General features: G+C 54.7%; 1 protein-coding gene across 1 annotated transcript; it reads right to left on the reverse strand.

The window, feature by feature from the left end:
* Window positions 1–1054: 1054 nt before the first annotated feature.
* On the reverse strand, window positions 1055–25886 carry araf (A-Raf proto-oncogene, serine/threonine kinase). Its single transcript, XM_031891053.1, has 17 exons — window positions 25776–25886; window positions 21696–21747; window positions 21158–21413; window positions 20979–21082; window positions 20798–20900; window positions 18961–19118; window positions 17721–17801; window positions 17491–17629; window positions 14236–14263; window positions 14002–14120; window positions 12674–12876; window positions 11708–11884; window positions 9316–9362; window positions 8027–8145; window positions 4319–4450; window positions 3896–4030; window positions 1055–2811 (listed from the first exon to the last, which is right to left on the reverse strand). The coding sequence occupies exons 3-17, from the start codon at window positions 21404–21406 to the stop codon at window positions 2671–2673; spliced, it is 1935 nt and encodes a 644-aa protein (XP_031746913.1). The 5' UTR covers window positions 21407–21413; window positions 21696–21747; window positions 25776–25886; the 3' UTR covers window positions 1055–2670.
* Window positions 25887–26267: the final 381 nt, after the last annotated feature.

Here is a 26267-nt window from a genome sequence, read left to right on the forward strand (position 1 = left end):
ATGGGAAAGAGAGCAGCCCAGGAGCAGGAAGTACAGAGAATCAGAGCTCTGTACCTCGGTAAGTACTGGGGGGAGATTGGATTCACTTACCCAGGGGGGGTTCCTGCCTGACCATGGGAAAGAGAGCAGCCCAGGAGCAGGAAGTAAAGAGAATCAGAGCTCTGTACCTGGGTAAGTACTGGGGGGAGATTGGATTCACTTACCCAGGGGGTTCCTGCCTGACCATGGGAAAGAGAGCAGCCCAGGAGCAGGAAGTACAGAGAATCAGAGCTCTGTACCTGGGTAAGTACTGGGGGGAGATTGGATTCACTTACCCGGGGGAGGTTCCTGTCTGACCATGGGAAAGAGAGCAGCCCAGGAGCAGGAAGTACAGAGAATCAGAGCTCTGTACCTGGGTAAGTACTGGGGGGAGATTGGATTCACTTACCCAGGGGGAGGTTCCTGTCTGACCATGGGAAAGAGAGCAGCCCAGGAGCAGGAAGTACAGAGAATCAGAGCTCTGTATCTGGGTAAGTACTGGGGGGAGATTGGATTCACTTACCCAGGGGGGGGGGTTCCTGTCTGACCATGGGAAAGAGAGCAGCCCAGGAGCAGGGAGTACAGAGAATCAGAGCTCTGTACCTGGGTAAGTACTGGGGGAGATTGGATTCACTTACCCAGGGGATGTTCCTGTCTGACCATGGGAAAGAGAGCAGCCCAGGAGCAGGAAGTACAGAGAATCAGAGCTCTGTACCTGGGTAAGTACTGGGGGGAGATTGGATTCACTTACCCAGGGGGAGGTTCCTGTCTGACCATGGGAAAGAGAGCAGCCCAGGAGCAGGAAGTACAGAGAATCAGAGCTCTGTACCTGGGTAAGTACTGGGGGGAGATTGGATTCACTTACCCAGGGGGGGGTTCCTGCCTGACCATGGGAAAGAGAGCAGCCCAGGAGCAGGAAGTACAGAGCTCAGTAGCAGTAGTTAAACTAATGGCGCAACATTTAGAATAACGGCGGGGTTTACAGGGGTCTCCTTTCTCCATTTACCCCCCCCCCCAGAAGCATCAGGGCTCAGCGTTACACCAAACATATTTTTATTTAAAACTATATATATATTACACTTCCTTATGTTCCAATGCAATTGAAATTCCCATTTCCTTCACCGTACAAGTCGCAACGATTTCATGAGGTTTTGTCGAGTACAAAAATTCCTGGTTCGGCCTCCCGATTGGCCGCCGCCCTCGCTCACTGAGAAGGAAGCCGTTAGAAAGAATGTGGGGGGGTTCTGGGCCCCTCGGCGAGTCCTGTTCGGGCACGTTGCTCAATTCCAGGCAATAAATAGCTCCGCCCAACAGCGGGGGATCGACGGCTTCGAATAGAATCTCGTTTTCTCCCCCTCGAGGGTAAACGTCTCTTTCGCAAATAAACGTAGAAAATTCTTATCGGTCAAAGTGCGCTGCGTTCCTGCGGGGTTAGAATCGTTAGAAGCAAAGGGGGCGGGGCAAGGGCGGTAGGCGGAGACCACTCGCAAGCAAATAGGGCCACGACAACAAGGGATTTGATTGGTCGAATCTATTGGGCCGCCGGGGTTCTGAGCAGCCAAACGCTTATTTGTTCTACAAGGCACGTCATACGGAGAATTAAGGCTTCCCGGGACCCTCCTGTTATTTCATGGGGGGGGGGGGGGGGGCGGGACTAAGACTGCGCCTTCCTTAGCCAGGAGCCAATCAGCTTCTACCGTCCATGGCCTAGAGCAACGTGGAAAAAAGTCCCAAAGGCTCACATCATTGGGTCCAACCCCTCCAAGAGGGGGCTTATTACCCTACATACCCCCACGTCTGGCATCAGGGGTCTGATAAAAGTAGTCTGGGGGGGGGGGGGGCAGCCCTGACCTACAGTATTGCACTTGGGGCAATATTAATTGCATATTCACCTCCCATACCCACTCAAAGTGGAGGGGGTTCCGGGTCACATGATCAAGGTGCGCTGAAGCCTTCTAGCCACGCCCACTAAACAAGGGACAGGTTCCCCTAAAGGGACAGTTTCACCTTGAAACTGTTAATAGGATGTAGACATTGCTATTGTGAGCCCGTTTGCAATTGGTCTTCATTTTTTTATATTTTGTAGCTATTGAGCAGCTCTGCAGTTTGGAATTTCAGGTTGCTAGGGTCTTGTTTACCTTAGCAACCAGATAGCTGCTGAAATTCCAAACTGGAGAAGAGGGACTAGAGAGAAAGATAAGGAATAAAAATGAAGTTTTTTTTGGCTGCCGGGGTCAGTGACCCCCCATTTGAAAGCTGCAAAGATGTAGGCAAATAATTCAGTAACACTAAAAAATACTAAAGACCAATTGCAAAGTTGCTAGGAGCATTCTATAACATACTAAAAGTGATCTTAATGGGGAGGTTCACCTTTAATCTGGGGAGAACAGTTCTAGCTCTGTTCTAGACTGGCAAGGATCAGGCCCCGCCCCCCATCCAACGGAGGAATACTCGCACAAAGTGACGGTAGCGGCCGGGGGCCACGGGGACCCAGTATAAAGCAGAAGAGACAGACAATCGTGACACCCACAGACAGATTTACAATTCCCTCTTTCCTATGTGAAATGTCCCCGGAAATCTCTATCCCCCCCCCCCCCCCGGGTGGTGCGCAGGTATTGGGGCGGCACAGGCCCCTCCCCCTAGTGTCGGCCATCACTGGGGCACCAGTCGCAGGGTGTTGATGAGGAAGGGGTTCAGGTCCTCGGAGTTGACGGCGCGGTGCAGGGAGGGTTCGGACGCGCTGCGCTCAATCTTGGGCAGGGCTCGCTGCAGCAGCTCGATGGACGACAGGATCTGGAACAGAGAGGGGAGTGAGGGGCTGCACTGATTGGTTGCTATGGGTCCCATCGACTTACTGCACTGCTGTAAATGCTCAGGCATTAGACAGTGGGGCTCATTTATCAATACTGGGCAAATCTGCCCACGAGCAGTAACACATAGCAACCAATCAGCAACCGGCTTTTTCCAGCTACCTGCAGGAGGAACAACGAATGAAATAATTTGATTGGTTGACATGGGTTACAACCCAGTGTTTATAAATGAGCCCCAGTGAAAAGGCTGCTGCTTTTGGGGTCTCCAATCATCTCTCTCAAGCTCGACTTACTGCACTGCTGTAAATGCTCGGGCATTAGACAGTGGGGCTCAGTAACCCATAGCAACCAATCAGCGACCGGCTTTTTCCAGCTACCTGCAGGAGGAACAACGAATGAAACAATTTGATTGGTTGCCATGGGTTACCCGCCAGTGTTCACAAATGAGCCCCAGTGAAAAGGCTGCTGCTTTTGGGGTCTCCAATCATCTCTCTCAAACTCGACTTACTGCACTGCTGTAAACGCTCGGGCATTAGACAGTGGGGCCCACAGGCAGTAACCAATAGAAACCAGTCAGTGATCGGCTTTTTCCAGCCAGCTGCAGGAGGAACAACAAATGAAATAATTTGACTGGTTGCCATGGGTTACCGCCCAGTGTTTATAAATGAGCCCCAGTGAAAAGGCTGCTGCTTTTGGGGTCTCCAATCATCTCTCAAACTTGACTTACTGCACTGCTGTAAATGTTCGGCCATTAGACAGTGGGGCTCATTTATCAACACTGGGCAAATTTGCCCACAGGCAGTAACCCATAGCAACCAATCAGCAAAAGGCTTGGTTGCCATGGGTTACTGCCTATGGGTGAATTTGCCCCGTGTTGACAAATGACCCCCACTGTGCAGAATGGAGACCCACCGATATCCCCAACTCATGAGCCAATGTGGCCCCAGATCTGATGGGGCCAATCAAGACCTGCCCAATTTTAGGCGAGATATCGGCCAGGTAGGGGGGCCCCATACACCCTGAAATCTGCCCCCGTAACCGAGAGCGATGGCCGCTAGGGTCGTTACCTGTGGGAAAAGGGGTCTCTCTTCCCTCTTGAATTTCAGGCAGTTGACGAGGAGCCTCTTCATGGCCTTGGGGCAGTTGTTGGACACCTTGCTGAGGTCCGGAGTGAGGTAACCGCGTCCCACCATGAAAATGATCTGCGGGCAGAACCGCCATTGTTATTGTAATCGCTTTACCCTGGGCTGGAGAAAACTGCCCCAGCCCGGGGTAAGTGTGAGCCAATGATCTTCCTTCTTTCTTTGCACCAATTGCGCAGAAAAGCGAAAAACCAAACTTTACCAAAACAGTCGCTTTTTCACTGCACTGCGGATAAGAGAGAAGGAAGAGCCCCCCCCAGTGATTATTTACCTTTCCTTCCCCTTTAAGGCCCAGCCATTACAGCCCTACATATCCCAGCATGCATTGCACAGGCCCCAAGCCCTTACCTGGTCTCTGTTGTTGATATTGGCATAGGGCAGTAACCCCGCCATGAGTTCATACAGGACCACCCCATACGCATACACGTCCGACTGGGAGCTGTAGGGGCTGCTCTCCTGCATCCGGATCACCTCCGGGGCCTGAGGAAGCATCATGGGAACAGCTCAGAGAGATGCCAGGGGGTATGGGATGGGGTACGAGGGGGCACAGAGAGATGCCAGGGGGTATGGGATGGGGTACGAGGGGGCACAGAGAGATGCCAGGGGGTATGGGATGGGGTACGAGGGGGCTCAGAGAGATGCCAGGGGGTATGGGATGGGGTGCGAGGGGGCACAGAGAGGTGCAGGGGGTGTGGGATGGGGTGGGGTGCGAGGGGGCACAGAGAGGTGCCAGGGGGTGTGGGATGGGGTGCGAGGGGGCACAGAGAGGTGCCAGGGGGTATGGGATGGGGTGCGAGGGGACACAGAGGTGCCAGGGGGTGTGGGATGGGGTGCGAGGGGGGCGCAGAGATGCCAGGGGGTATGGGATGGGGTGCGAGGGGACACAGAGAGATGCCAGGGGGTATGGGATGGGGTGCGAGGGGGCTCAGAGAGATGCCAGGGGGTATGGATGGGTGCGAGGGGCTCAGAGAGATGCCAGGGGTGTGGGATGGGGTGCGAGGGGCACAGAGAGATGCCAGGGGGTATGGGATGGGGTACGAGGGGGCTCAGAGAGATGCCAGGGGGTATGGGATGGGGTGCGAGGGGGCTCAGAGAGATGCCAGGGGGTATGGGATGGGGTGCGAGGGGGCTCAGAGAGATGCCAGGGGGTTGGATGGGGTACGAGGGGGCTCAGAGAGATGCCAGGGGGTATGGGATGGGGTGCGAGGGGCACAGAGAGGTGCCAGGGGTGTGGGATGGGGTGCGAGGGGGCACAGAGAGGTGCCAGGGGGTGTGGGATGGGGTGCGAGGGGCACAGAGAGGTGCCAGGGGGTATGGGATGGGGTGCGAGGGGGCACAGAGAGGTGCCAGGGGGTGTGGGATGGGGTGCGAGGGGGCACAGAGAGGTGCCAGGGGGTATGGGATGGGGTGCGAGGGGACACAGAGGTGCCAGGGGGTGTGGGATGGGGTGCGAGGGGGCGCAAGATGCCAGGGGGTATGGGATGGGTGCGAGGGGACACAGAGAGGTGCCAGGGGGTATGGGATGGGGTGCGAGGGGACACAGAGAGGTGCCAGGGGTGTGGGATGGGGTGCGAGGGGGCACAGAGAGGTGCCAGGGGGTATGGGATGGGGTGCGAGGGGACGCAGAGAGTGCCAGGGGGTGTGGGATGGGGTGCGAGGAGGCACAGAGATGCCAGGGGGTATGGGATGGGGTGCGAGGGGACACAGAGGTGCCAGGGGGTGTGGGATGGGGTGCGAGGGGGCACAGAGAGGTGCCAGGGGTATGGATGGGGTGCGAGGGGGGCGCAGTGGGAGGGCAGTGATACAAGGGGCGCAATGGGGGGCACAGTGATACAATGGGGCACAGTGGAAGGGGTTAGTGATACAATGGGGCACAGTGGGAGGGGTTAGTGATACAATGGGGCACAGTGGGAGGGCAGTGATACAAGGGGCGCAATGGGGGGGCACAGTGATACAATGGGGCACAGTGGAGGGCAGTGATACAAGGGGCGCAATGGGGGGCACAGTGAATACAATGGGGCACAGTGGGAGGGGTTAGTGATACAATGGGGGCACCAGTGGGAGGGGTTAGTGATACAATGGGGCACAGTGGGGAGGGGGTAGTGATACAATGGGGCACAGTGGAAAGGGGTTAGTGATACAAGGGGGCACAGTGGGAGGGGTTAGTGATACAAGGGGGCACAGGTGGGAGGGGTTAGTGATACAATGGGGCACAGTGGGAGGGGGTAGTGATACAATGGTGGAAGGGGTTAGTGATACAATGGGGCACAGTGGGTGGGGTTAGTGATACAATGGGGCACAGTGGGAGGGGTTAGTGATACAATGGGGCACAGTGAGTGATACAATGGGCACAGTGGGAGGTTAGTGATACAATGGGCACAGTGGGGGTTAGTGATACAATGGGCACAGTGGGATGGGAGGGCAGTGATACAAGGGGCGCAATGGGGGGCACAGTGATACAATGGGGCACAAGTGGAGGGGTTAGTGATACAATGGGGCACAGTGGGAGGGGTTAGTGATACAATGGGGCACAGTGGGAGGGGTAGTGATACAATGGGCACAGTGGGAGGGCAGTGATACAAGGGGCGCAATGGGGGGGCACAGTGATACAATGGGCACAGTGGGAGGGGTTAGTGATACAATGGGGCACAGTGGGAGCATGGGCACAGTGGGAGGGAGTGATACAAGGGGCGCAATGGGGGGGCACAGTGATACAATGGGGCACAGTGGGAGGGCAGTGATACAAGGGGCGCAATGGGAGGGTTAAGTGATACAATGGGCCAGTGGAGGGGTTGATACAATGGGGCACAGTGGGAGGGGTTAGTGTACAAGGGGCACAGTGGGAGGGTTAGTGATACAATGGGGCACAGTGGGAGGGGTTAGTGATACAATGGGGCACAGTTGGAGGGGTTAGTGATACAATGGGGCACAGTGGGAGGGGGTAGTGATACAATGGGGCACAGTGGGAGGGGTTAGTGATACAATGGGGCACAGTGGAAGGGGTTAGTGATACAATGGGGCACAGTGGGAGGGGTAGTGATACAATGGGGCACAGTGGGAGGGGGTAGTGATACAATGGGCACAGTGGGAGGGGTAGTGATACAATGGGGCACAGTGGGAAGGGTAGTGATACAATGGGGCACAGTGGGAGGGTAGTGATACAATGGGGCACACTGGGAGGGCAGTGATACAAGGGGCGCAATGGGGGGCACAGTGGAAGGGGTTAGTGATACAATGGGGCACAGTGGAAGGAGTTAGTGATACAATGGGGCACAGTGGGAGGGGTTAGTGATACAATGGGGCACAGTGGGAGGGGGTAGTGATACAATGGGGCACAGTGGGAGGGGTTAGTGATACAATGGGGCACAGTGGGAGGGGGTAGTGATACAATGGGGCACAGTGGGAGGGTTAGTGATACAATGGGGCACAGTGGAAGGGGTTAGTGATACAATGGGGCACAGTGGGAGGGGTTAGTGATACAATGGGGCACAGTGGGAGGGGGTAGTGATACAATGGGGCACAGTGGGAGGGGGTTAGTGATACAATGGGGCACAGTGGGAGGGCGTAGTGATACAATGGGGCACAGTGGGAGGGGTTAGTGATACAATGGGGCACAGTGGGAGGGGTTAGTGATACAATGGGGCACAGTGGGAGGGGGTAGTGATACAATGGGGCACAGTGGGAGGGGGTAGTGATACAATGGGGCACAGTGGGAGGGGTTAGTGATACAATGGGGCACAGTGGGAGGGGTAGTTAAGTGGGATACAATGGGGCACAGTGGGAGGGGTAGTGATACAATGGGGCACAGTTGGAGGGGTTAGTGATACAATGGGGCACAGTGGGAGGGGGTAGTGATACAATGGGGCACAGTGGGAGGGGGTAGTGATACAATGGGGCACAGTGGGAGGGGGTAGTGATACAATGGGGCACAGTGGGAGGGGGTAGTGATACAATGGGGCACAGTTGGAGGGGTTAGTGATACAATGGGGCACAGTGGGAGGGGGTAGTGATACAAGGAGGGGGGGCAGTGAGTAGGAACGCTGCCAGCAGACTCACCATCCAGAGAATAGAGCCGCTCGGCTGCTCCACCTGTTGGGATCCGCTCCACCGAGTCTTCACCGTGGCCAAACCGAAGTCCCCGATCTTCACCGTGAGGCCCTCGTGCAGGAAGATGTCTGTTGTGGGGATTAAGGGGCAAACGGCGCTAACTTCCCCCCCAACCACTGACCAACTGGTGTAAAGGGGACATTATGGGGCAGGTTCTGCGTGGGGTACAGAGAAGCTGTAGTGCCCAACTGCCCCCACTGTGCCCCACGGGGCTGATTCTCAGCCTGCACCTCCCCCCTTGTCTGCCCTGAGAGCCCCTGTATCAGCCTGGGGGGGTCACGCTGTGGATTTCAGCCCGGAAATGTCACCTGTTCTGCACCGAAATCCGCTGAGTTTGCCGGCGCCGGGCCTGACCCAATGGTTCCGGGCAGTCAGGGAAGGAGGCCGACACCAATGTACCGGGTGATTCTGTGCCATTGGCCTAAATTGCCCACTCACTCACTAGGGGCCCACTCACTCACTAGGGGCCCACTCACTCACTAGGGGCCCACTCACTCACTAGGGGCCCACTCACTCACTAGGGGCCCACTCACTCACTAGGGGCCCACTCACTCACTAGGGGCCCACTCACTCACTAGGGGCCCACTCACTCACTAGGGGCCCACTCACTCACTAGGGGCCCACTCACTCACTAGGGGCCCATTCACTCACTAGGGGCCCATTCACTCACTAGGGGCCCATTACCCTCACTCACTAGGGGCCCATTCGCTCACTAGGGGCCCATTCGCTCACTAGGGGCCCATTCGCTCACTAGGGGCCCATTCGCTCACTAGGGGCCCATTCGCTCACTAGGGGCCCATTCGCTCACTAGGGGCCCATTCGCTCACTAGGGGCCCATTCGCTCACTAGGGGCCCATTCGCTCACTAGGGGCCCATTCGCTCACTAGGGGCCCATTCCCGTCGCTCACTAGGGGCCCATTCCCGTCGCTCACTAGGGGCCCATTCCCGTCGCTCACTAGGGGCCCATTCCCGTCGCTCACTAGGGGCCCATTCCCGTCGCTCACTAGGGGCCCATTCCCGTCGCTCACTAGGGGCCCATTCGTGCCGCTTACTAGGGGCTCATTCAGCCGCTCACTAGGGGGTCCATTCCTTTGCTCACTAGGGGCCCATTTGTGCCGCTTACTAGGGGCCCATTCTTTTGCTCACTAGGGGCCCATTCGTGCCGCTCACTAGGGGGCCCATTCAGCCGCTCACCAGGGGGCCCATTCAGCCGCTCACACACCGACATGGCAGGATACTGTTGGACTTCAGGTCCCGGTGGATAATGTTCTTGGCATGGAGATAGCTGGGGATAAAGTATGAAACGTGAGTAGCAAGATATTGACCAATCAGAGTAGAAAGGTGAGAGTAAATAATCCCTATACGTAACATCAAATGACAAGGCAGAGAGCCTTTTAAACGGGAAGTATTGAGTGAAAAACATGGAAAATTTCTCTAAAAACCCCACTAGCCCCGCCCATCTGTTCCACTTCCTGCTGTCACCTTTCCCAGGCTGTGCAGGGGGGCGGCGGCACTGTAGGATAGGAACCAATCAGCAGCTAGGCTGGCCTGATAGGGAACTGCAGCCTCTCTGTGCTTGTGTGACTGCAGGGCTCCCCCTCCTACTATAGGGATCATTAGGACACGCCCACCCCTCATTTGAAACCAGACAGGGACGTGAGAGGATCTATAACAAGTTGCCCCAGGTCTGGACTGGGATTCCAAATAGGTTCTCCCATTCCCAGAGGCCAAAAAAGCCCCCCCCCCCCCCAAGCCCAATAAATAGTGACTGTCTGTGGCACCTTACAGCCCCCCTGGCATTCCCAGTACCCAGAGGCACAAACAGCCCCCCAGCCCAATAAATAGTGACTGTCTGTGGCACCTTACAGCCCCCCTGGCATTCCCAGTACCCAGAGGCACAAACAGCCCCCCCCCAGCCCAATAAATAGTGACTGTCTGTGGCACCTTACAGCCCCCCCTGGCATTCCCAGTACCCAGAGGCACAAACAGCCCCCCCCCCCAGCCCAATAAATAGTGACTGTCTGTGGCACCTTACAGCCCCCCTGGCATTCCCAGTACCCAGAGGCACAAACAGCCCCCCCAGCCCAATAAATAGTGACTGTCTGTGGCACCTTACAGCCCCCCTGGCATTCCCAGTACCCAGAGGCACAAACAGCCCCCCCCCCAGCCCAATAAATAGTGACTGTCTGTGCACCTTACAGCCCCCCTGGCATTCCCAGTACCCAGAGGCACAAACAGCCCCCCCCCCAGCCCAATAAATAGTGACTGTCTGTGGCACCTTACAGCCCCCCTGGCATTCCCAGTACCCAGAGGCACAAACACCCCCCCCAGCCCAATAAATAGTGACTGTCTGTGGCACCTTACAGCCCCCCTGGCATTCCCAGTACCCAGAGGCACAAACAGCCCCCCCAGCCCAATAAATAGTGACTGGTCTGTGGCACCTTACAGCCCCCTGGCATTCCAGTACCCAGAGGCACAAACACCCCCCCCCAGCCCAATAAATAGTGACTGTCTGTGGCACCTTACAGCCCCCTGGCATTCCAGTACCCAGAGGCACAAACACCCCCCCCCCAGCCAATAAATAGTGACTGTCTGTGGCACCTTACAGCCCCCCTGGCATTCCCAGTACCCAGAGGCACAAACAGCCCCCCCCCCCAGCCCAATAAATAGTGACTGTCTGTGGCACCTTACAGCCCCCCCTGGCATTCCCAGTACCCAGAGGCACAAACAGCCCCCCCCAGCCCAATAAATAGTGACTGTCTGTGGCACCTTACAGCCCCCCTGGCATTCCCAGTACCCAGAGGCACAAACAGCCCCCCCAGCCCAATAAATAGTGACTGTCTGTGGCACCTTACAGCCCCCCGGCATTCCCAGTACCCAGAGGCACAAACAGCCCCCCCCCAGCCCAATAAATAGTGACTGTCTGTGGCACCTTACAGCCCCCCTGGCATTCCCAGTACCCAGAGGCACAAACAGCCCCCCCCCCAGCCCAATAAATAGTGACTGTCTGTGGCACCTTACAGCCCCCCTGGCATTCCCAGTACCCAGAGGCACAAACAGCCCCCCCCCCAGCCCAATAAATAGTGACTGTCTGTGGCACCTTACAGCCCCCCTGGCATTCCCAGTACCCAGAGGCACAAACAGCCCCCCCAGCCCAATAAATAGTGACTGTCTGTGGCACCTTACAGCCCCCCTGGCATTCCCAGTACCCAGAGGCACAAACAGCCCCCCCCAGCCCAATAAATAGTGACTGTCTGTGGCACCTTACAGCCCCCCTGGCATTCCCAGTACCCAGAGGCACAAACAGCCCCCCCCCCAGCCCAATAAATAGTGACTGTCTGTGGCACCTTACAGCCCCCCTGGCATTCCCAGTACCCAGAGGCACAAACAGCCCCCCCCCCCAGCCCAATAAATAGTGACTGTCTGTGGCACCTTACAGCCCCCCCGGCATTCCCAGTACCCAGAGGCACAAACAGCCCCCCCAGCCCAATAAATAGTGACTGTCTGTGGCACCTTACAGCCCCCCTGGCATTTGGCAGAACCCACAGATTGCCAGTCTGCGCCTGACCTGCCCCAGGGCCCTGCTACACCCAATAGGGAAGGGGCTGGGGGGGGGGGGGGGTCACTCACTCCATTCCCTGCGCAGTTTGCCGGGCGATGTCAATGAGCTGGAAGATATCGAATCGCGTCTCGATGACGTGCAGGTGTCGGTACAGGCTGCTCCCCTCGCACCACTGGGTGATGATGGCAAACTGCGGGCGAGTCATGAAGCCCATGAAGAGGAGGATGTTGACGTGCCGGGTCTTCCTGCCAAACAGAAGAGAGCGGGGTGAGTAGGGGCGAGAGCGGGGCGAGTAGGGGCGAGAGCGGGGCGAGAGCGGGGCGAGTAGGGGCGAGTAGGGGAGAGAGCGGGGCGAGTAGGGGAGAGAGCGGGGCGAGTAGGGGAGAGAGCGGGGCGAGTAGGGGAGAGAGCGGGGCGAGTAGGGGCGAGAGCGGGGCGAGTAGGGGCGAGAGCGGGGCGAGTAGGGGAGAGAGCGGGGCGAGTAGGGGAGAGAGCGGGGCGAGTAGGGGAGAGAGCGGGGCGAGTAGGGGAGAGAGCGGGGCGAGTAGGGGAGAGAGCGGGGCGAGTAGGGGAGAGAGCGGGGCGAGTAAGGGAGAGAGCGGGGCGAGTAGGGGAGAGAGCGGGGCGAGTAAGGGAGAGAGCGGGGCGAGTAAGGGAGAGAGCGGGCGAGTAGGGGAGAGAGCGGGGCGAGTAGGGGAGAGAGCGGGGCGAGTAGGGGAGAGAGCGGGGCGAGTAGGGGAGAGAGCGGGGCGAGTAAGGGAGAGAGCGGGGCGAGTAAGGGAGAGAGCGGGGCGAGTAGGGGAGAGAGCGGGGCGAGTAGGGAGAGAGCGGGGCGAGTAAGGGAGAGAGCGGGGCGAGTAGGGGAGAGAGCGGGGCGAGTAAGGGAGAGAGCGGGGCGAGTAAGGGAGAGAGCGGGGCGAGTAAGGGAGAGAGCGGGGCGAGTAAGGGAGAGAGCGGGGCGAGTAAGTAGGGGAGTGGGCGGAACTGCAACAACCAGTAGCCCCTGCGGCCACCACGAGCCTCGCGCCAATTACCTGAGAACCTGCATCTCGTTCTTAAAGGCCTGGATCTGCTCGGAGGTGGGGTTGGTCACCTTCAGGATCTTCACGGCCACGTCCCCGTGCCATTTGCCCCGATACACGGTGCCGAAGGAGCCCGTGCCGATGCGCTTCAGGATAATCACCTCGCTGGAATTCACCTCCCAGTAATAACTGGAGTCCCGGTATCCCAGCTGTTTCTGTGGGAGGGGCCAGGGTAAGTATCCAGCCAATGTACAACCTTCACAGGAGGCGGGGCTGGACTGTGCGCTAACTCATCATCCGAAAAAGGGGTGGGGTCACCTTTAATTGACTGTTAGTATGTTACAGAATGATCTATTCCTAGCAACTTTTCAATTGGTCTTTATTATTTATTTTAAACGGGTATTTTTAATTATTTGCCTTCGTTTTGCAGTTTTCAAATGGGGGTCAGTGACCCCGGCAGCCAAACCCTATTGCTCTGTGAGGCTCCAGTTTTATTGTTACTTTTTATTCCTTATCTTTCTATTCAGCCCCTCCCCTATTCATATACCCGTCCCTCATTGCAACGTTACCTTAGGAAGCCCGTGGTTGCTAAGGTAATTTGAACCCTAGCAATCAGATAGCTGTTGAAACTCCAGATGACAGTTGCTGAACAAATAGTAATAAAAAAAATAAATGAAGACCAATTGCAAATTGTTTAAGAATATTACTCTCTACATCATAGTAAACGTAAAAGGCCAACAACCCCTTTAACGTTTAGTATGATGCAGAGAGTAATATTCTTAAACAATTTGCAATTGGTCTTCATTTATTTTTTTATTACTATTTGTTTTTATTATTTGTAGCTTTTTTTTTTTTTATTATTTCAATTTCTGTTCAGCAGCTCTGCAGTTTGGAGTTTCAACAGCTATCTGGTTGCTAGGGTCCAAATGACCTTAGCAACCAGGAAGTGTTTGGATGAGAGGCTGGTATATGAATAGGGGAGGGGCTGAACGGAAAGATAAGGAATAAAAAGTAACAATAAAACTGGAGCCTCACAGAGCAATAGGGTTTGGCTGCCGGGGTCACTGACCCCCATTTGAAAGCGGCAAAGAGAAGAAGGAGGCAAATAATTAAAAAACTATGGCAAATTAATAATGACCAATTGAAAAGTTGCTTAGAATTGGCCATTCTGTAACTAAAGTCGCCCAGCAGCCAGGGAAATCCCTGGGATTCTCCCAAAGCCCTAGAGCTCCCTCTGCTGGTCGCATGTAGAACTTGCAGCCATATTAGTACCCCATTGCACTTTCCTACCCAGCCATTCCATAGCAACCAGAACTGCGAGAGAAACGCACTCTCCTTACCACTTTCTTCTTCTCGTCAGACGCAGACGTCTTTCTCTCTCGTGTCGTCTCCGACGGAGACTTGGTTTGAGGAGATTTACTCCCAAGGGGCTGGGCACTTTTGGGGGGGCCGTCGACCGCTGAAACGAGAAAGCGTGTTACGTATCTGCGGAAAAACCACGTACAGTTTGTCTGTTCAGTAGAAATGTCGGGGTACTGCTGCACCCCAAGAAATACATGAGATTTAGCACTTACGTGTAACTGCAGCACTCCTCAGCGCCTCCTGTCAATGAGAGAGACACGCAGTGTCAGAGAGAGGGAGACAGACAGTGTGAGAGAGGGAGAGACAGTTTCAGAGAGGGAGAGAGACAGTGTGAGAGAGGGAGGGAGAGACAGACAGTTTCAGAGAGGGAGAGAGACAGTGAGAGAGAGGGAGAGAGACAGTGAGGGAGAGAGACAGTGAGAGAGAGGAAGAGAGACAGTGAGAGAGAGGGAGAGAGACAGTTTCAGAGAGGGAGAGAGACAGTTTCAGAGAGGGAGGGAGAGACAGACAGTTTCAGAGAGGGAGAGAGACAGTGTGAGAGAGGGAGGGAGAGACAGACAGTTTCAGAGAGGGAGAGAGACAGTTTCAGAGAGGGAGAGAGAGAGACAGTTTCAGAGAGGAAGGGAGAGAGACAGTTTCAGAGAGGAAGGGAGAGAGAGAGACAGTTTCAGAGAGGAAGGGAGAGAGAGAGACAGTTTCAGAGAGGAAGAGAGAGAGAGAGACAGTTTCAGAGAGGAAGGGAGAGAGAGAGACAGTTTCAGAGAGGGAGAGAGACAGTTTCAGAGAGGGAGAGAGACAGTTTCAGAGAGGGAGAGAGACAGTTTCAGAGAGGGAGAGAGACAGACAGTTTCAGAGAGGGAGAGAGACAGACAGTTTCAGAGAGGGAGAGAGACAGTTTCAGAGAGGAAGAGAGACAGAGACACAGTTTCAGAGAGGGAGAGAGACAGAGACACAGTTTCAGAGAGGGAGAGAGACAGAGACACAGTTTCAGAGAGAGGCAGACAGTTTCAGAGAGGGAGAGACAGAGACACAGTTTCAGAGAGAGAGAGAGAGACAGAGACACAGTTTCAGAGAGAGGCAGACACAGTTTCAGAGAGACAGACAGTTTCAGAGAGGAAAAGAGAGAGAGACAGTTTCAGAGAGGGAGAGAGACAGAGACATAGTTTCAGAGAGAGGCAGACAGTTTCAGAGAGGAAAAGAGAGAGAGACAGTTTCAGAGAGGGAGAGAGACAGAGACACAGAGCGAGAGGGAGAGTTTGAGAGACACACACATACAGTGTGAGAGACATATAGTTTGAGAGAGACAGTGTGAGAGAGACACAGAGGCCATGATTGGCTGACATATACACACAATGGGGGTCATGTATCAGTAATGGGCAAATTTGCCCACAGGCAGTAACCCATGGCATCCAATCAAATTGTTGCACTCATTGTTCTACCTGCATCTGGCTGGAAAAAGCAAATCACCGATTGGTTGCTATGGGGTACTGCCCGGGGCAGGCATAAGCCTTGAATGAAACATCTCACAGAAATGGCAGGACCCCAATTATAAATCTGCTGGGGGCGAATTAAACATCTCTACAATAAAGGGGGGAGGCTGGGGGTCCATATAAGTATTAAAAAAATGATAGGGTCGGAGTCAGACTGTAATGTTAATGAGGGAAGAGTCAGGGCAGGCAGTGCAGCCCGCGGCGGCAGCAGGGTCCATAACTGCAACTTCTGGAGAATCAAATCAATGTTATGGGGGGGGGGGGGGCAATGATAAGTGACATTTCTCAGAAATGAATGGAAATGCGTGATATGAGTTAGATATGGGCCCCTTGTGTCTGTGACTGTTACCCCTTGGGGGCTGCGCCGTTAGCCCGGTGTCCTGTAGCCGCTACAGTTTATCCACATTAATAGTGAGAAATATAATAACCAACCCCCCCCCCCCCCCCCAGTACTTACCCAGGTACAGAGCTCTGATTCTCTGTACTTCCTGCTCCTGGGCTGCTCTCTTTCCCATGGTCAGGCAGGAACCTCCCCCTGGGTAAGTGAATCCAATCTCCCCCCAGTACTTACCCAGGTACAGAGCTCTGATTCTCTGTACTTCCTGCTCCTGGGCTGCTCTCTTTCCCATGGTCAGGCAGGAACCTCCCCCTGGGTAAGTGAATCCAATCTCCCCCCAGTACTTACCCAGGTACAGAGCTCTGATTCTCTGTACTTCCTGCTCCTGGGCTGCTCTCTTTCCCATGGTCAGGCAGGAACCTCCCCTGGGTAAGTGAATCCAATCTCCCCCCAGTACTTACCCAGGTACAGAGCTCTGATTCTCTGTACTTCCTGCTCCTGGGCTGCTCTCTTTCCCATGGTCAGGCAGGAACCTCCCCTGGGTAAGTGAATCCAATCTCCCCCCAGTACTTACCCAGGTACAGAGCTCTGATTCTCTGTACTTCCTGCTCCTGGGCTGCTCTCTTTCCCATGGTCAGGCAGGAACCTCCCCCTGGGTAAGTGAATCCAATCTCCCCCCAGTACTTACCCAGGTACAGAGCTCTGATTCTCTGTACTTCCTGCTCCTGGGCTGCTCTCTTTCCCATGGTCAGGCAGGAACCCCCCCCCCTGGGTAAGTGAATCCAATCTCCCCCAGTACTTACCCAGGTACAGAGCTCTGATTCTCTGTACTTCCTGCTCCTGGGCTGCTCTCTTTCCCATGGTCAGGCAGGAACCCCCCCCCCTGGGTAAGTGAATCCAATCTCCCCCAGTACTTACCCAGGTACAGAGCTCTGATTCTCTGTACTTCCTGCTCCTGGGCTGCTCTCTTTCCATGGTCAGACAGGAACCTCCCCCTGGGTAAGTGAATCCAATCTCCCCCCAGTACTTACCCAGGTACAGAGCTCTGATTCTCTGTACTTCCTGCTCCTGGGCTGTTCTCTTTCCCATGGTCAGACAGGAACCCCCCCCTGGGTAAGTGAATCCAATCTCCCCCCAGTACTTACCCAGGTACAGAGCTCTGATTCTCTGTACTTCCTGCTCCTGGGCTGCTCTCTTTCCCATGGTCAGGCAGGAACCTCCCCCTGGGTAAGTGAATCCAATCTCCCCCCAGTACTTACCCAGGTACAGAGCTCTGATTCTCTGTACTTCCTGCTCCTGGGCTGCTCTCTTTCCCATGGTCAGGCAGGAACCTCCCCCTGGGTAAGTGAATCCAATCTCCCCCCAGTACTTACCCAGGTACAGAGCTCTGATTCTCTGTACTTCCTGCTCCTGGGCTGCTCTCTTTCCCATGGTCAGGCAGGAACCCCCCCCCTGGGTAAGTGAATCCAATCTCCCCCCAGTACTTACCCAGGTACAGAGCTCTGATTCTCTTTACATCCTGCTCCTGGGCTGCTCTCTTCCCACTGGCAATGTAAAGAATGTGCTCCCTCTAGTGGCCAAAGTGTTACCTAACATTAGATGAGCCCCAGTGAGTTATTAGTTAGCTGGGGGGGCAGTACCTCAATGATGGAGTTATCCACGGGGCCCGTGGTGCTGTCAATATGAACGTTGGGGGTGGAGGTGGAGCGGTGCCGCTGCAGTGGCTGTCCCTCACCAGGAAATGAAAAGGAAGCGCTTCCTGGGTGCTGAGTCCGGGGGCTGCGAGAGGGAGACATGGAATGGAATGGGAACCAGGGAGAGCGAAATGAAGAGGAGAAGATAATGGGGGCCATGACACAGCCGGCGTTACCTGGGGGGCTGGGGGCTGAGGGGTAAGTGGACAGTGGGATGTTCATAGTAGGACTGGAAATCTTGATAACTGAGAGGCGTCCTAAATAAAGAGAAAATAGGATTATTCCACTACTAGCGCAGGGGGAGGAGCATAAACAGGAAGAGACACGAGGCCAATCATACGCAAGGGAATGAATGGGAACGTGAAACACCAGCCAATCACAGCAGAGAATGTGACAGTAAATGGAGTCAAAATTGGACAAGGTCATAACAACAGGGAGGGAGGCAAGAGGGCATTCTGATTGGGAAATGAATAAGCCAATGACCAGTATGCGGGGTGGGGGCCATTTGCATATTCATGAGAAATCAATTAGTACCCGGGTATAGCTGCAAGGGGGAGGAGCAAAAGACTTCCCCCCATATGTACTAAAAGGCACCCCATTTGCCCTGGAGCAGTAACCCATAGCAACCAATAAAAAAACAGGTGACCAGTAAATGCTGCCTGCCGATTGGTTGCTATGGGCGATTAGATTGGTAGCAAACTTTGCTCCTTCCGTTAATAGATATGGGGTCTGTGAATATGGTGGGAAATCCGCCAAATCTGTCTTAAAGGGGCAGCTCACCTTTAATTTAACTTTTACTATGTTATAAATGGCCAATTTTTAGAAACTTTTCAATTGGTCTTCATTATTTATTCTTAGTTTTTGAATGATTTCCCTTCTTCTTCTGCCTCTTTGCAGCTTTCAAATGGGGGTCACTGACCCCGGCAGCCAAACCCTATTGCTCTGTGAGGCTCCAGTTTTATTGTTACTGTTACTTTTTATTCCTTATCTTTCTATTCAGCCCGTCCCCTATTCATATACCAGCCTCTCATTCAAACCCCTCCCTGGTTGCTAAGGTCATTTGAGCCCTAGCAACAGGATAACTGACCCCGGCAGCCAAACCCTATTGCTCTGTGAGGCTCCAGTTTTATTGTTATTGTTACTTTTTATTCCTTCTCTTTCTATTCAGCCCCTCCCCTATTCATATACCTGTCTCTCATCCAAACCACTGCCTGGTTGCTAGGGTAATTTGGACCCTAGCAACCAGATAGCTGCTGAAATCCCAAACTGGAGAGATGCTGAAAAAAAGCTAAATAGTTGAAAAACTTCAAATAATTAAAATAAATGAAGACCAATTGCAATTTTTTTTAAAAAATGTCACCCTGTAGGAGTTAATTGAAAGCACTTTTGGCGGCGAGGGCGGCCGCTCTTACTCACAGGGGCTTGGGCAGCTTGGCCATATCCACGCAGGCCGTGGGCACCTTACTGCTGCAGTGCTGGTGGAACTTGTAGCCGCAGGTCTGGCAGCGGAAGCCGTGGAACAGGAACTTCAGGCAGAAGTCGCAGAACGCCAGGGTGAAATGGGTTTTTCTCACCTGAGGGACAGAGAAATGGCGGATTATTATTAAAGGGGAACTTCGACTTCCGAACCGAAATCACATTTTTATTAGGGATGCACCGAACCCCCGAACCCACCCTGAAAGATTCGTTCGAACCCACCCTGAAGGATTCGGCCGAACCCCCGAACCCACCCTGAAGGATTCGGCCGAACCCCGAACCCACCCTGAAGGATTCGGCCGAACCCACCCTGAAGGATTCGGCCGAACCCCCGAACCCACCCTGAAGGATTCGCCGAATTCCAAACCCACCCTGAAGGATTCGAAGGCCGAACCCACCCTGAAGGATTCGCCGAATTCCAACCCACCCTGAAGGATTCGCCGAACCCCCTGAAGAAGGATTCGGCCGAACCCACCCTGAAGGATTCGGCCGAACCCACCCTGAAGGATTCGGCCGAACCCACCCTGAAGGATTCGGCCGAACCCACCCTGAAGGATTCGGCCGAACCCACCCTGAAGGATTCGGCCGAACCCACCCTGAAGGATTCGGCCGAACCCCCGAACCCACCCTGAAGGATTCGGCCGAACCCACCCTGAAGGATTCGGCCGAACCCCGAACCACCCTGAAGGATTCGGCCGAACCCACCTGAAGGATTCGGCTGACCCCCCTGAAGGATTCGGCCGAACCCCCGAACCCACCCTGAAGGATTCGGCCGAACCCCCCCTGAAGGATTCGGCCGAACCCCCGAACCCACCCTGAAGGATTTGGCCGAACCCCCCCTGAAGGATTCGGCCGAACCCCCGAACCCACCCTGAAGGATTCGGCCGAACCCCCCCTGAAGGATTCGGCCGAACCCCCGAACCCACCCTGAAGGATTCGGCCGAACCCCCGAACCCACCCTGAAGGATTCGGCCGAACCCCAAACCCACCCTGAAGGATTCGCTGAATCCCAAACCCACCCTGAAGGATTCGGCCAAATCCCAATCCCCAACCGAATTCAGTGCATCCCTAATTTTTATACACTGAAATGTATCATCATTTAAAATCCAGACAGGGGAGGAGGGACTAAAACGTTGATGTTACGAATTGTAACAACTTCTCCACAGCTTACAGACAGCAGGCAGGAACTACATAGCCCACAATGCATTGCTCTGGGGTGTCCCTTTCCTTATTGACATCATGTGTGCAGCAGGGGATTGTGGGATTTGGAGGCTGAAGACTTAAGGTGGCCATACACCTTCAGATTGGGGGATATCGGGATAAGATCCGCTCACTTGGTGACATCGCCAAGCGAGCGGATCTTCTCCTGATATCCCCCAACTACGGGTGGGCGATATCAGGAGAATCCAGGTTAATTTGATCGTTTGGCCCTGGGGCCAAATGATCGAATTATAACGACGGGTATAGGCGGTTCGGGGACCGTATCAACGAGCCGATGTGGTCCCCAATCCAACTAGATCTTTTAAACCTGCCCAATCGATATCTGCCCGATTTCAGGCCAGATATCGGTCGGGCAGGCCCGTCAGGGGACCTTTAGGACAGTAGTCAGGAACGTAGTCAGCGGAACAGGGGGCGGGGCTTAGGGAACCGTTCCAGACCCACATTAGTACATTGAAAATCAGGAAAAAGCGGAATGTTTTTTAATAAATGTATATTGCAAAGTTGTGTTTGGGTAAAGTTCCCCTTTAATTGAAGGTTAATATTGCAAGCGGCTTACGAAATTGTGCATGGACAGGGGGACGTCGGCCAGGACCTCCACCATCAGCTCCTCGCCCACTAGGGGGGTGATGTCCGTCTCCCAGTCGGTCAGGGCTTTGCGGCTGCAAAGGGAAACACAATGGGCGCTACAGAGCGAGCGGGACAGACGTAAAGCGTAGCCGCCATGCTGTGCCACTTACCCCTGTATGAGCCGATACACCGCGCAGCATTCCTGGCTCAGACCGCGCACTTTCAGTGCCTTATCCAGAGAGTCGTACACCGTCATGCCAGGGCGCACGTTTACCTGCCGGGCACAAGGGAGAATGGGCACAAAGCCGGCAACGGGCACAAATGGCGGAAACATAGGCCGGAGACTCACCACTGTCCTCTGCTGGTTGGGAAGATACACTTTGACGGTTCCCCCGGACTTGCCCTCCGCGTGGGGGTACTCGCTGACTGAGGCTCCCCGGCTGGGGCTTTCCTGCTGGGCGGGCACCCGAGTGCCGGGGTTGGGCAGCTCCAGGACGGCGGCCGACAGCATCACGGCGCTCCCCTTGCCCAGCTCGCGGGAGAGGGAGTGCAGGGCCCCGTTGGCGAGGGCCCCCGGCGGGGTGTGAGAGCGCTTCATTGGCACCCTGGCACAAAGGAAAGCGGATTCGCCGTTACTGCGCCCCCCCCGATACCATTTGGTGGGAGAATCACACAGCAGATGGGCAGGGAAGGCAGCCATAAACACACAGCGAGGAGGAGGAGGAGGAGGAGGAAGGGGAAAGCACAACCTGCTGCTCACACTCCATTCCCATCTTCCTCTTTGGTATTTTGATTAAATAAAGGCAAAAGATATGGCGTTTACTACCCCCCCCTCTTATATACACCCCCCTCCCCGGTATACCCACCCCCCGGTATACCCACCCTACCTCTCTCCTCAGGCCCTCGGCCTATGGCGACGCTCAGGGGGAGATCCTTCTCCTATGGGGAAAATCACAGACATCAGATGCTTTCCTTAGTGCTAAGTAACACTGGTTTGTCCCTCCTGGGCTCCCGTAGCAGGGCCATTATTAGTATTCCTCTCCATTAGTCACTGCCCCCAGCAGAGCTTACAATCTAATCTACCTGCCCCAATTCACTGCAATAAATCTGCCTCTCTCCAGCCTGGATTTGGATTTATTTAGAGCCCCGTAACATGGAGGCAGTATAATAATGTGACGGCGGTGCCCCCCAAACACGTAAATAGGGGACTTGGCCCGTAACAGAGCCGGAAGCGGAACCGGGTCAGTAAGTGCAGATAAGCTGGGGATAAACTGATAGTAGGAGCATAGACTAAACACTGGCAGTGACAGGCACCGGCGGCTGCGGCACAATATCAATATTTACTGGTAAATGAGTAACCGGGAAACCAGCATTCCCATAGGCTCTGGTTAGCCCCGCCTCCTGCGCCAGGCTCCAATAGGGACACAGCTTTCCCACCCGGGGTATCCACAGGCACTTACACACCTATATATAACCTTACAATGGGGGGATCAGATAGGATCTGTGCCACTGTGACAGAATGCTCTGTTATACAGATAGCTAGAATCTCAGCCATAAAGCAGGGCAGGACTGCTGCTTACAATGGGGGGATCAGATAGGATCTGTGCCACTGTGACAGAATGCTCTGTTATACAGATAGCTAGAATCTCAGCCATAAAGCAGGGCAGGACTGCTGCTTACAATGGGGGGGGGATAGGATCTGTGCCACTGTGACAGAATGCTCTGTTATACAGATAGCTAGAATCTCAGCCATAAAGCAGGGCAGGACTGCTGCTTACAATGGGGGGGGATCAGATAGGATCTGTGCCACTGTGACAGAATGCTCTGTTATACAGATAGCTAGAATCTCAGCCATAAAGCAGGGCAGGACTGCTGCTTACAATGGGAGGGATCAGATAGGATCTGTGCCACTGTGACAGAATGCTCTGTTATACAGATAGCTAGAATCTCAGCCATAAAGCAGGGCAGGACTGCTGCTTACAATGGGGGGATCAGATAGGATCTGTGCCACTGTGACAGAATGCTCCGTTATACAGATAGCTAGAATCTCAGCCATAAAGCAGGGCAGGACTGCTGCTTACAATGGGGGGGATCAGATAGGATCTGTGCCACTGTGACAGAATGCTCTGTTATACAGATAGCTAGAATCTCAGCCATAAAGCAGGGCAGGACTGCTGCTTACAATGGGGGGGGATCAGATAGGATCTGTGCCACTGTGACAGAATGCTCTGTTATACAGATAGCTAGAATCTCAGCCATAAAGCAGGGCAGGACTGCTGCTTACAATGGGGGGGGATCAGATAGGATCTGTGCCACTGTGACAGAATGCTCTGTTATACAGATAGCTAGAATCTCAGCCATAAAGCAGGGCAGGACTGCTGCTTACAATGGGGGGGGATCAGATAGGATCTGTGCCACTGTGACAGAATGCTCTGTTATACAGATAGCTAGAATCTCAGCCATAAAGCAGGGCAGGACTGCTGCTTACAATGGGGGGGGATCAGATAGGATCTGTGCCACTGTGACAGAATGCTCTGTTATACAGATAGCTAGAATCTCAGCCATAAAAGCAGGCAGGACTGCTGCTTACAATGGGGGGATCAGATAGGATCTGTGCCACTGTGACAGAATGCTCTGTTATACAGATAGCTAGAATCTCAGCCATAAAGCAGGGCAGGACTGCTGCTTACAATGGGGCGGATCAGATAGGATCTGTGCCACTGTGACAGAATGCTCTGTTATACAGATAGCTAGAATCTCAGCCATAAAGCAGGGCAGGACTGCTGCTTACAAACAATAAACACACCGGGTGGGTATTGGACCAAACCTCCTCTCAGGTGATGTCACAGCCCAGACCCTTTGGTGACATCATTACCTGCCCCCCCAAACACCCCCACAGGCAAAGGTACAAAAATCCCGGTGGGGCATCAGGCCAGGAGCGGACAGGAAAGGGTGGGTTGGGGTCGGACTCTGTATTGGTTATTACTGTGCCACTAAATACCCCCCCCCGCCCTTTAGCAGAGAAGGTCTGTTGCCCCCAAAAAATGCCCCCCACCTTCTTTTCTGCTGTCATTTAGCTGAGTTTAGGGGCCCACTCACAGTGACAATAGTATATTCTGGGGGGGGGGGTAATACTGGGGTGGGGGGGGCATTATAACACAGTGGGGGGCAGTGACAATAGTATATTCTGGGGGGGTAATACTGGGTGGGGGGCGCATTATACAGTGGGGGGGAGTGACAATAGTATATTCTGGGGGGTATACTGGGGGGTGGGGGGGCATTATACACAGTGGGGGGGGAAGTGACAATAGTATATTCTGGGGGCGTAATACTGGGGGTGGGGGGCATTATACACAGTGGGGGAGTGACAATAGTATATTCTGGGGGGCATTTACACACAGTGGGGGGTAATACTTGGGGGGGCATTACACACAGTGGGGGGGTAATACTGGGGGGCATTACACACAGTGGGGGGTAATTGGGGGGCATTACACACAGTGGGGGGGTAATACTGGGGGGCATTACACACAGTGGGGGGGTAATACTGGGGGGCATTACACACAGTGGGGGGGTAATACTGGGGGCATTACACACAGTGGGGGGGTAATACTGGGGGCATTACACACAGTGGGGGTAATACTGGGGGGCATTACACACAGTGGGGGGGGTAATAACTGGGGGCATTATACACAGTGGGGGGGGCATTACACACAGTGGGGGGGTAATACTGGGGGGCATTACACACAGTGGGGGGTAATACTGGGGGCATTACACACAGTGGGGGGTGGGCATTACACACAGTGGGGGGGGGCATTACACACAGTGGGGGGGGCTTACAAACACACAGTGGGGGCATTACACACAGTGGGGGGGGGGCATTACACACAGTGGGGGGGGGGCATTACACACAGTGGGGGGGGGCATTACACACAGTGGGGGGTAATACTGGGGGCATTATACACAGTGGGGGGGCGCATTACACACAGTGGGGGGTAATACTGGGGGGCATTATACACAGTGGGGGGGGGCATTACACACAGTGGGGGGTAATACTGGGGGGGCATTACACACAGTGGGGGGGTAATACTGGGGGGCATTACACACAGTGGGGGGGGCATTACACACAGTGGGGGGGGGCATTACACACAGTGGGGGGGGCATTTACACACAGTGGGGGGGCATTACACACAGTGGGGGGGGGGCATTACACACAGTGGGGGGGGCATTACACACAGTGGGGGGGGGCATTACACACAGTGGGGGTAATACTGGGGGGCATTACAAACAGTGGGGGGGGGGGCATTACACACAGTGGGGGGGGGCAATTCCACAGTGGGGGGGGGCATTACACACAGTGGGGGGGGGCATTACACACAGTGGGGGGGGGCATTTACACACAGTGGGGGGGCATTACACACCGTGGGGGGGCATTACACACAGTGGGGGGGGGCATTACACACAGTGGGGGGGGGGCATTACACACAGTGGGGGGGGGGGGCATTACACACAGTGGGGGGGCATTACACACAGTGGGGGGTAATACTGGGGGGGCATTACACAGTGGGGGGGTAATACTGGGGGGCATTACACACAGTGGGGGGGGCATTACACACAGTGGGGGTAATCTGGGGGCATTATACACAGTGGGGGGGTAATACTGGGGGGGCATTATACACAGAGGGGGGGTAATACTGGGGGGCATTACACACAGTGGGGGGGTAATACTGGGGGGCATTATACACAGTGGGGGGGTAATACTGGGGGGGGCATTATACACAGAGGGGGGGTAATACTGGGGGGGCATTACCACAGTGGGGGGGTAATACTGGGGGGGCATTATACACAGAGGGGGGGTAATACTGGGGGGCATTACACACAGTGGGGGGGTAATACTGGGGGGGGGATTATACACAGAGGGGGGGTAATACTGGGGGGCATTACACACAGTGGGGGGGGGCAGTACGTACCTGGGAGAGAGGCCGATACGGGAGGGAGGGAGGCAGAGCGGCCGCTACACAGGCTCCAACTTCTCTCCCCACAGCCCAAGTCTCATCTCGCGAGAGTGGCGTCACGGCCGCACGTAACTGGTGGGAGTGACGCATCACGTAATGCCTTGTGGGCGTGGCCAGTCGGCGTAAGGCGGGGTTATACGCTGGGACAGTACCGGGGAGGCCGCCATCTCCGCTGTTCCCTCAGTTTCCCGTTTCATTAACAGTCATTTCTGTTTCCGGGGTGAAAATAACAACATTTCAGCTTTTTGTACTTTCAGTCAGTTACAGTAACGCTCAGTGTTTATAGAATGGCCGCTTCTAAGCAACTTTTCAATTGGTCTTTTTTCTTTATCTTTCATTGAATTATTTGCCTTCCTGTTCTGCCTCCTTATTATTGTTATTGTTTATTCCTTCTCTTTCTATTCAGCCCCTCCCCTATTCATATGTCTCTCAAACCACTCCCAGGTT

This window comes from Xenopus tropicalis, chromosome 8 (genome assembly GCF_000004195.4).
Source record: "Xenopus tropicalis strain Nigerian chromosome 8, UCB_Xtro_10.0, whole genome shotgun sequence".
Lineage (NCBI taxonomy): Eukaryota > Metazoa > Chordata > Amphibia > Anura > Pipidae > Xenopus > Xenopus tropicalis.